Source organism: Myotis lucifugus, unplaced genomic scaffold (assembly GCF_000147115.1).
Source record: "Myotis lucifugus unplaced genomic scaffold, Myoluc2.0 scaffold_554, whole genome shotgun sequence".
NCBI lineage: Eukaryota > Metazoa > Chordata > Mammalia > Chiroptera > Vespertilionidae > Myotis > Myotis lucifugus.
The window spans coordinates 329,911-341,435 of NW_005871602.1; the positions used below are offsets into that span (position 1 = coordinate 329,911).

Consider the following 11,525-nt stretch of genomic DNA (forward strand, 5'->3'; position numbering starts at 1 on the left):
CCCCCCAGTGTCTTGTGTCCATAGGTTATGCTTATATGCATGCATACAAGTCCTTCGGTTGATCTCTTATCCCCTCCCCCCCCACCCCCCCCAACACTCCCCAGCCTTCCCACTGTAATTTGACAGTCTGTTCAATGCTTCTCTGCCTCTGTATCTATCTTTTTGTTCATCAGGTTATAATGTTCTTTATTATCCATAAATGAGTGAGATCATATGGTGTTTTTCTTTCACTTCCTGGCTTATTTCACTTAGCATAATGCTCTCCAGTTTTATTGTTGAAAGTATTACAGATGTCCCCCCTTTTGTTTCCATTGACCCTTTCCACCCTGCCCCCCGCCCCTTCCAGGCCTTCACCACACTATTGTCTGTGTCTATGGGTTATGCACATATGCATATAAGTTCCCCAGTTAATCACTTCCCACCCACCCCTGCCTTCTAAGATTCATTAGTCTGTTCCATGCTTCTATATGTCTGGATCTATTTTGTTCATAAGTTTATTTTATTCATTAGGTACTACAGATGAGTGAGATCATGTGATACTTGTCTTTCTCTGACTGGCTTATTTTGCTTAGCATGATACTCTCTAGGTCCCTCCATGCTGTCTCAAAGGAAAAGAGATCCTTTTTTTTTTTTTTTTTTACTGCTGCATAGTATTCCATGGTATAGATGTACCACAGCTTTTTACCCACTCATCTACTGATGGGCACTTGTGCTGTTTACAGATCTTAGTTATTGTAAATTGCACTGCTTTGAGCATAGGGGTGCAGACATCCTTTCTGATTGGTGTTTCAGGTTTCTTGGGATTTAGATCTGAGGGAATAGAAACTGCTCTGTTAGGTTTGGGATTTAGTTGAACTCTTGGGTGATAAACACCTGCCTCACAAATCTTGACAAGACCAGCTGGTTTTTGTTGCAATCTCAGAATTGCAGAGGGAAACTCAGGACACTTGGATATTTTATACCAAAGAACCTTCCATACCTCAGGCATGGAAGTATTGAAAATATCCCAAGAACAAGTGATTAGTTTATTCCCCGTCCCCATGCTTTAGTCTGGCACCTCTCTGCCTCCCTAATTGTTAAAAGGATTTGGAACTGAGGCTTTGTATTTTTTTTCAAGGAATTTGTCCATTTTATCTATGTTTTCTAATTTGTGGGCATAAAATTGTTTGAGATACATCTTTTTTATCCTTTAGACATCTATAAAATATTTACTGATGTTGCCTCTTTGATTCCTGAACTTTGTAACTTGTGTCTTCTTTTTTCCTGGTTAGTCTGGCAAGAGGTTGTTCGATTTTATTGATCTTTTTATTTTCTCTTTTGTTTTTATGTTTGAAATTTCATTTGCTTTTGTTGTCTTTATTATTCCCCTACTTCTGCTTGTTCTCAGTTTACTTTGCTTTTATTCTTTTAGTTCCTTAAGGTAAAAACTCGGGTTATTGGCTTGACAGCTTTCTTCTTTCCTAATGCAGTCAAACCTCATTTCTCCCATCTCCAACAATTCGGTTCTCCACCAAGTTGTTCCCAGAAAAAATGTCTGGGTTGTCGAACCAAACTTCAGTCTCTCAGGCAACAAATAAAAGAGAGAATGCTTTTGTTGCTGGCGAAATCAACCATTAGTTCAATTTTAAAACATAAAGAGGCCATCAAGGGTACTAATGTTGCTAAGGGTGTGAAAGAAATAATGATCACAGCCTAATGAAGAGGTAGAAAAACTGTTATTGATTTGGATAAACAAAAAGCAGTTAGCCAGTGACAGCATTTCGGAGGCAATGATGTATGAACAAGCAAAGATGCTGCATATTGACCTGAAAGACACCTCTGGACTGAGTACTAAAAGTGATTGGTGTAAGGCTAGTAGGGGGTGGTTCGATAAATTTAAGAAAAGAAGTGTTTATTTATAGACTAGAGGCCTGGTGCACAAAATTTATGCATGAGGGGGGTGGTGTCCCTCAGCCCGGCCTGCACCCTCTTCAATCCGGGACCGCTGCTCCTAACTGCTCACCTGCCTGCCTTCCTGATTGCCCCTAACCACTCTGCCTTCCTGCCTGATCACCCCTAACCCCTCTGCCTGCCTGCCTCCCTGATCCCCCCTTAACTGCCTCTGCCTGCCCGCCTGATGGCCCCTAACCACTCTGCTTGCCTGCCTGATTGCCCCTAACCACCTCTGCCTTGGCCCCTGCCACCGTGGCTTTGTCCGGAAGGATGACTGGAAGACATCTGGTCTATCCGGTCTAATTAGCATATTATCCTTTTATTAGTATAGATTAAACAGTATATTAGACATGTACTGTCTATGAGAAAGGTTAAAACGGAGAATCATTTGGGGATCTAGTATGGATTAATTCAACTTACATTATTTCTAATGGGGAAAAAATGAATCGATTTTTGAACAAATCGCTTCTTGAACAGCTTTCCAGAATGAATTAAGTTTGAGAACCAAGGTATAAACATTTAATACTATGAATTTCCCTCCATGCACTGCCTTAGGTGAGTATCTCAATTTTGCCATGTTATATTTTTGTTTTCTTTCATTTTCATTCACTTTAAAATGTTTTCTAATTTGCCTTGTGACTTCTCTTTGCCTTGTTTAATTCCCAGATATTTGGTTTGGTATCTTTTTGAACTCTAAGAATGAATTTCTAATAAGTTGAAACTCTGGTGAGAAGGCATTTGAATTTACACATGACAACATGGCAGATTTTTCACAGTAAAGTGAAACCCTGTCATGCTATTTTCATTGTATGAACTTGAAAAAAGGATATCTTCAGCTATTTTATTATGCTTAGTAGTACTTTTAATAGGATTTGAAGGCAAGTATTGGGGCCTTTCTGAGTTATGTGTCTTATCTTTGTTCTTTTTAGTGCGTTATCATTGGCAGAACTGGATCCTGAAAAATTCATGAAAGATGCTAAGCACCTACACTGCTTTAAGAATCTGGAACTGAATTGTGAAAAGGAAGACAGAAGTAAGAAATTGGGAACCTGAAGAGCCCTGCAGAAGAAACACACACCAAAGGAACATTACTGCTTTCTGTTGTTGCTGTGGTCCAAGGGAGGAGATGCGTGCTGCCAGGCAGGGATAGTGCCCGGCAGACACCTGCACCTCCCTCACCTCCCTCACAAGAAGGTTTTGTTAGTTCCTATGGCTTACTTTTGGAACAAGTGGGCTCAACATCATTTGTCATCGAGTTCTCCTTTCACACTGTGGTTCATTTCTGCTTGTCCACGATGGGTCTCAAATGCATTCATGCTGTCCATGTTCTTCCCAACACTGGCCAAGCCAGGGCCTGTGTGTTAAGGTGTAAAGAGAACTGTCACCAATGATAATGTATTGTGTGAGACCTTTGCATCTTGTAAATTTCCTCTTTTTTCTAAAAATAAATAAAAAAAATGATAAACCTCAACAGGTTATTCTTTCAAATAACCCTTTTATACAAGGCCTTCTCGTAGTGGCCCACATAGGCCTCTCATTCCACAGTGAGAGCTTGTCGATGGCAATTTGTAGTTGATGACATTTTACTTGGACATGAGATGGCAGGAAAGGGGAGTGTATGTGGGAAAGACATCCAGTTTCAGAAAGGCCAGATGACTGAGGCCAAGCGTGGCTGCCATATCTGGTTTATCCACGTTTGGGAGGCCGGAGGAAGGCCTCAGCATGTTAGACCGTACAGATGCCCTTTCTCCTGGAATTGCTTGGTTGTCCATATATCCAAGCCAATATCTCCACAGTTATATGAAGACAGAACCACATTCTGCCAAGGAGTTTTTCAGTTCATTTTAATCTACGAGGGCCACGGTTATAGTGGTCATTTTCAGACATTATTTGATGTCAATAGTAATATTTATTTATAATATATTAATGATTATATTAAACAGAGTTATCCTTTCTTGAAATACTCCTTGCCTGACTATAGAAGAGACCTTCTTGACATTATTATAATGCGGAAACTCTGTAACCTTTATAATAAATCTGAGTCCCTCTAGTCTGATCCAATTGTTTACTTCAAATAAAAACACAGAAAATGTGGGAAAAAGATAAGTTCAAATCACATCTCTGATGAACATTCAAGTACTTAGAATATGGAGTTGGAAAGGGGTTTGGCAGATTACTTTATTCTGAATTGATACAGATGGTCCAGGATAATTCATGATAGTTTAAGCCTGGATTTGAAATCATTACATCCCAGATGCAAACCCCTGGCCAGCTCCTCCAGCTCTATGGACAGCTCTTCTGTTTCAGTTATTGTGGTTTTTACGGAGTGAATTCACCTTCAAGTTACTTGAATCTACAGTTTTGAAAAAACTCAGCTGTAAGGTTGTAGAATTGAACAGGTTTGTCATACATTTCCCTGCCACTACACTTTATCCACACCAATTAATGCTGTCCACAGCTGCGGCCTGTCCTGGTGGTAATGGGTAATGAAGATGGCATCGAGAGCAGAGCTAATGTGCTGGATGTTTGGATGGAGGTAATAGGATAAAGTCCCTTGTATCCCACAATCTAGTTTCTGGATCTCATTTCAAAGGGGCTCAGACAAATTGTAGTGTGAGTAGTGCAACGTGTCAACTTGTGGAAGGATCTGAAAACCAGGAAGGAAGAAGAGCTGAAGGGGAAAAACACCAAACTCTGAATATTTGAAAGACACGGACAAGACACTGGGTCAGGAACAAAACTAGGAGCAATATGTATCCGTTGATTAATATAGATGTTGGCTTGGTCAGCATAAGTCCAAAATCAGGGTAAGTCCAAAATCAAGGTGTCGCAGGGCTGTGCTCCCTACCAAGGCTCTAGGGAGGATCCTTCCTTGCCTCTCCCAGCTTCCGGTGGCTCCTGGTGTTCCTTGGCTTGTGACCACATCACTTCAATCTCTGCCTCCATCTTCACATGGCCTCCCCTGTGTCTGTTGCAAATCTCCCTCTGTCTTTTCTTATGACACCTGTCATTGGATATAGGGCCCACCCTAAATACAGAATAATTGCATCTTGAGATTCTTAACTTGATTACATCTGCAAAGACCCCTTTTTCAAATAAGGCCACACTCACAGGTTCCACCTAGCATTGGGGGCAGTGTCCTCTCCCCTTTGGGGCTGTCCCACCTCCTGAGCTATCTTCTCAGCTTTTCTTACTGTTTTTAGGCCCTTTCTGTCACTGACTTAGTGCCTTGGGTGCTTTTGGAGTCCCCGGGCAGGAGCCGAAGGCCCCAGTATCTTGATAAAGCTCTCACTGGTACAAGAAGAAAACAGAGTGATGGTCTCTGCACTCTGCTGAATTATGGCTGAGTTCCCATTCCTGCTGGCCTGCTGCTTTCGCCACCCTCTTTAGATCCTGTAGTCTTCCTTCCTGCTCAGCTAAGGGTCAGATAGTCAACAGGAAGGACAAGACAATGTGTATTCTTGAAGAAGACAGCACTGACTAGGGGGCAAGTCCACCCTTGAAACTCCAGATGGATAATTGTTGCTGGTTGAAAACTGACAATCACTGATAATAAAGTTAATTTCAATCCCTATCCCCCCCTGCCCCCCCCCACCCCCCCGCCAACAACAACAACAACAACAACAACACAGATGCTGGCTTGATAGAAGGTAAAGCTTTCTAACAACACCATTCAGAAAGTGGATGGTGATATTGGGAGCTATTAGTGTTTGAGCAGAAGTTCTGAGCCTTCTTATGTGTGGGGAGATTTTTTAAAATTTTAATTAATTAAAAAAATTTCCTCCCTCACAGCATGCAGGGAACATGATAAATGTTGGAAAATGTTTGCTACTTTCATAACATTGGATTGAAGGAAGGTTTTCTATCATCCTGAAGGTCACTTTCAACACCTAGGAACAGAGAAGCAGCAGTGTGCACGCTAATGACTGCCTCAAGAGGGTCAGATCTAACCACTGGGCAAGGTAATAAAGAAAAAAATGCAAGTTCCAGGCGATAGCCCATGACATCCACAGCTGCATCAAACAGACAGCTCATTTCTTCCCTCCCCCACGCCCCCTCACTAGCTTTCTGAAGGTCATTTCTAACTCTTCCTATGGGACCAATGGCTAAATTGGATTTGAGATGTAGTTTTACTTGCAGAGTATAAAACTCTCAGTCTTTACACCCCTCCAAATATCTCCAACTCCTCTTTCTGCTTGTTTATAAAGCTTTCTGTGTATTGTTCATTAGAATATTGTTTGAACGACGGTGGGAGACAAGAAGCGTACCATGCATAGCTTTTCTTGGCAGACTGCAGGCCAGTACTTTAAACAGAACATTGTCTGATAACACTGGGTACCAGGCTACGTTTAATCTTGCCTTTCGTGGTTTACTTTACAGGAGACCAAGCTCTTCTGGTGACGCAAAACATAGGCCAAATAAAGACACCTTCTGGGGTGGACACTGCATAGATTGCTACATGGTTGGTGATCCTCAGGAAGGCATCTTCTCTATCAAGCTGCATCCTCACTGGATGGGCGCCAACTGGTAGGCAGAGAATGTGATATTTCATTGATTTGATCATAAGGAACACAGTTCCACAAACTCACTGTCTCCTCAGTTAGTTTATTGCTCTTTTCTGCAAGTTATTGTCCTTATTTTATTTTTGTTGAATAATAATGTCCTTTCTTGTTACATTTTAATCCTTCAGTACAGGACTCCGTCTAAGAGCAGGCTGCCTTCCTGTAGCTTCTTTTTTCTCCAGAACAGCCCATTAGCAGACACTTCCCCATCACGGGCCAGTTTCCTCATCGGTAAGATGTGGGGGTCAGAGTGACTGCCATCTGAGTTCTGTGATTGTCTGATGGCCCAGGGAGCCCAGCAAAGTGCTTTACATCCTAAGTGCTCTTAAGGTGTTTAAGGCATGCTTTTCAGAGGATTAGAAATAATTTGCTATTTGAGGGAGTTTACATCTCACCATCCTCTCTAAAATAGGACTTCTGGCATCAGAAACAAAGCTAAAGACTCTGTTTAGGTCTCTAAGAGAATAATGGTAATAATAGTAACCATGCATTTGGTGATTGTAGCACATGGATAAGTGAAATGAATGTTAGTAATTCATAAGGCTTGGGAGGGAGGAATTGAAAATATTTTGTTGTATATTACCTTCACTACATGCGAAGTGGTATAGTGTTATTTGAAGGTGAACTTAGATTAGTTTAAAAGTATAGGGAAACTACTATATTTTCTATAAGAAATCCACTTTAAATATAAATACTCTGAAGAGTTAAAAGTAAAGGGATGGAGAAAGATGAACCATGCTAACATTAATCCAAAGAAAGCTGAAGTAGCTATATTAATTTCAAACAAAGCAGACATCCGAACAAGGAGAATTATATGGATAAAGAGGGCCACTGTATAATGATAAATGTGTCAGTTCTCTAAGAATACATAACATTAGATGCATGTAACAACAGATCATCAAAATGAGGCAAAACTGATAGAGCTAAAAAGAGAAACAGACAAATCCACTATAGTCGCTGGAGACTTCAACGTCTCCCAGTCAGTAATTGATAGGTCAAGCAGGCAGAAAATCAATAAGGATAAAGTTGACCTGAATAGCACTGTTAATCAACTTGATCTAATTGACATTTACTGAACACTCCATCTACCAAAGCAGAATACACGTTTTTTCTCAAGCTCACATGGAACATTTACCAAGATAGCCCACATCCTGGCTCATGAAACACACCTTAACAAATTTAAAAGACTAGCAATCTCAGACCACAGTGGAATTAAACTAGGAATCAATAATAACAATACTTGGGAAATCTCTCAAATAATTAGAGAATAAACAACACACTTTTAAATAATTCATGGATCAACAAAGTCTTGATAAGAATTTCAAAATATCTTGAACTAAGTGAAAATAAACATGTAGCTTATTAAAATTTATGGGAGGAAGTAAAAGCAGTGCTTAGAGGGAAATTTATAGCATTATGTGCATATATAAGAATAGGAGAAAGAGCTAAAATTAAAATATATTCACCCCCCCCCCCCCCCCCCACACACACACAAAGTACAAGCAAGAGGTAGCTCCACTGCTTGGAGAGATAATTGCGAAATAATAGTAATAGTGACATCAACAACAATTTGGTGGTGGTGATAAAATGACTGACAGTGATGATGATGGTGATGATGATCACAATGGTGATGATGACGATGGGTGATGCCTCCATAGTGCTCTTTGTGTGCCAGATGCTGTTCTAAGCAGTTCTCATGTACTCGGGCATTTAGTACTTAAAATAGCCCTCTGAGGAGAGTACTGTTAGAATCCCCACTTCACAGAGGAGCCACTGAGGCACAGAGCCATTAGGTCTCTTGTCCAAGGGTACATAGCGACTAAGGGAAGGAACCAGGGTTTGAATGAGGCCATCTGGCTCCAGAAGAGGCAGAACCATTCAATTCCTGTTGTATCTGCCTTCTCCAGAACAGTGGCTAGAAAAATGTATGTAGACAATGAAAGAATAGAAGGGGGAACCTAAGATGCAATTACAGGGTATGCAAGAAATAAAGATGCTTTTTTTGACCTTTGAGCTGTTGTTAAAGTTTGAGAAATTATAGAGGATAGGCCTGCTGCCAGGAGATTTGTGGAAGATAAATTCTGCACAGGAATTTGCTAGGGGAATGCCACGGGTCTGTGCTCCAGACAGCTCATTCATCAATGTCTTGGATAAAGTCATGCTGATCAAGTGGACTGATTTGTAAAGTGGAAAGGCAAGAGAGCCCTGAGCAATGCCAGAATCTGGAGACCACTTTCAATCTAATCCAATGATTATTTGGGTAAAACAAAACTTGCAAAATTTAAGCAAGACAGGACCTAGGTAAAGAGGAGTTTCTTCGAAAATGAACTTGGGGTTTAGCACACCTCAAGCTGCAAATGAGCTGCAAATGTGATATAGCTGCCGAAACATCTGGTCTGTACCCAGCCTCACTGAAAGGGGTGCTCAAGCTGGACACCACATCAGAACACTCTGAAAATTTTAGATGCTTGTACCCTACATCGTGTTGGGGTAGGGCAGAAAGAAAAGCTGAGGAGGAAGGACAAGGATGTGAATATGGTATGGCCATTTGCTGGTTCTTAAAGGAGATCGGGCTCCCATCAGGGTAATGAAACCATGAGGCCAGGAGCAGGAAAAGACAATGTTCAAAGGAGGCTGAAGAGATCTTAGAATGGATTGAAAAAGAAAATATCTGTCAATAGCTAAAAAGAGGTCATAGAGGGGTGGAGAGAGAGAGAGAAATTAATATAACAGAGGCCACAGCTAGCAATTAAGTGAAGAGATTTTGTGACCCTTAGTAATATCTCATGAACAATGGGCTAGAGCATTGCTCCTGGTTTTAGGAAGCAAAATAGGAAGAAATTTCAAGGTTGACTGTGAGACCAATATGGACATTAAACAATTTTCAGACATTGGAAGGGAAGAGTCTGGTTATAAATATATATCAACAATGTCATGATTTTGCCATGGATCATCTCCAAGAGATGGAATCGGCCTCCCACACATCAACAGAAGACCTCTAATGGTGTGGTTGGCTATTGTCCCTACGGTGACTAACACTCTAAGAATTAATTAGGACCAGTGGTTTCTGGATGTTGCATGCCTAGCTGGCTAGAGCAAGTGGGCCCTTAAGTTTATTTAGAGCTTGTGCACTATCTCATTCACACTCACAAACTTGTGAAGTAGGCAGACAGTATATTATGCCCATTTTGCGGACGAGGAAACTGGAATTGGGGAGGTTAAGTGGCTTCTCCAACCCAGGCAGCTGCAGAGACAGAACTGGAATTCAAGTCTCATGCTTCCTGGTATCGCCAAGGCCTCTGGTTTCTGCTCTGCTGCCTCCCAGGCTGAGGCAGGAGCTCAGGGGCGCTCCTATTTCAGTGGCAGATGCCAGAAGGAAGTGCAGCTGGAGTCCACTTCATCTTGAGTCTTCCTTCCACACACACTCCCTCGCCCAGCCCCACATGATGTTGCTGGTATCATGTCAGAGCTTCAGTGGTTGCAGGGTCCTGTCCTCCCTTATTGATCACTTGTCGATTGTGTTGGAAAAAACCCACTGAAAACCTAGTGGCTCATTCTCCCTGGCAGACCCTGAGGATGTGAGGGTTTCTTCCCAGCTCTGCTGCCTCCCTTGACTTCAGAGGCCTCTTCAACACCTTCCCCCGGCGTCCCACAGAGTTTGTACTGGCTGCTTCCAAGCAGCAACAGTGGTCAAATGGTGGACCCGCTGGAGAAAGTGGAGCTGCAGATCGGAGACCCAGCACTTTCATGAACCAAATTTCTTGAAGCTACACCTGCAGTATCAGCTGAAGAAGAAGAGTTTGCCTTTATAAGTACAGAAAATGCATGTTTTCTGAAAACATGGTGGGACCTCCTGAAAGAAGGCTATGATTCTTTGAAGCCCGACTACAGATTTAGCTGTGGAATAACTCATACTTTTTCACTTATGATATTTGCACATGTGCCTTATGTATTGGATAATCTCCAGTAGTTCTGTGTACTCAAAATGATAGTTTTCTTGTTTTTATTTTTCATTTTTGTGAAAGCAGAATACTGATGTTATTTTTTTTAAACGTTTTTCTTTTCTATTGATTTCAGAGAGGAAGGGAGAGGGAGAGATAGAAACATCAATGATGAGAGAGAATCATCCATTGGCTGCTTCCTGCATGCCCCCCACTGGGGATGAGCTCACAACCCAGGCATGTGCCCTGACCAGAGAATTGAATCCTGACCTCCTGGTTTATAGGTGACGCTCAATCACTGAGCCACACGGGCCAGGCCTGATGTTATTTTTGATGCTGGCCAGTATTTGTTTATCTTAAATACTTCCTGTCTAAACTTTCATAGAATCTTTTATGGAAGTTAATTTTATCAGTAGATAATAATATCACGGAGTTACCAGTAGCAAACTAGGTAGAACATCATTCTATTTGATTTGCAAAAAGATGCCAAGCATGGAAGAGTTTGAAGTTGAGCTTCATTTTATGGACCACGGAGAATAGCTGGCAGGTTAGCAATGTTAGATCGTGTTCCACTGGGCTAAGTTCCCTAAGACCAACCAACCATTATATCTATCTACTTCCATATCCCTAGCACCTTGCACAATCACTAAAAGTTTGTTAGATAAAATAGTTGACAACATAATTTAAATCTATTTTTTCTTCCTGTTTTTAGCATGAAGGTTAAAATTGTTTCTCTAAAAAATATTTGAGTCAACCTCATTGAGTTGAAGGAAAACATTCTTATTTTTAAAATGGAGATTTGAACTTTAACTGATGAAAGCTTTTTAAAACAGATGATAAATATGTTTTGCCTTTCTATGGCACTTTTTAAAAAGGCTTTTCAGAAAACGAAAGCATGTCTGGAAAGAATGCATATTTTTTCCCTATTTGTTTAGAAGGTTGACTGGTTCTACAGAAAATACTTCTTGCATTAGATGTTGTATATTTGACTGCTCTCTTTGAAGTGCCTTATCACAGGTATGCACTACTACTTTTGGAGCTTTGTAAGTAACAATTCTAAATTCTACATATAATAATTCTAAAGAAGTTA

The 11,525-nt window shown here is 41.0% G+C and overlaps 2 protein-coding genes across 2 annotated transcripts in view; both read left to right on the plus strand.

Annotated features, from left to right (window-relative positions):
• Positions 1–3,105, plus strand: part of DTD1 (D-tyrosyl-tRNA deacylase 1) — a 150,302-nt gene extending 147,197 nt beyond the window's left edge. The window contains exon 6 of the mRNA XM_006104197.3: positions 2,862–3,105. The gene's annotated coding sequence lies outside the window, so the exon portion shown is untranslated. The remainder of the gene's footprint in view (positions 1–2,861) is intronic.
• Positions 2,474–10,464, plus strand: LOC102430689 (renal cancer differentiation gene 1 protein-like). Its single transcript, XM_014446565.2, is given in 4 exon segments — positions 2,474–2,487; positions 2,862–2,965; positions 7,931–7,996; positions 10,115–10,464. Coding segments are annotated over 4 exon segments (534 nt in total).
• Positions 10,465–11,525: the final 1,061 nt, after the last annotated feature.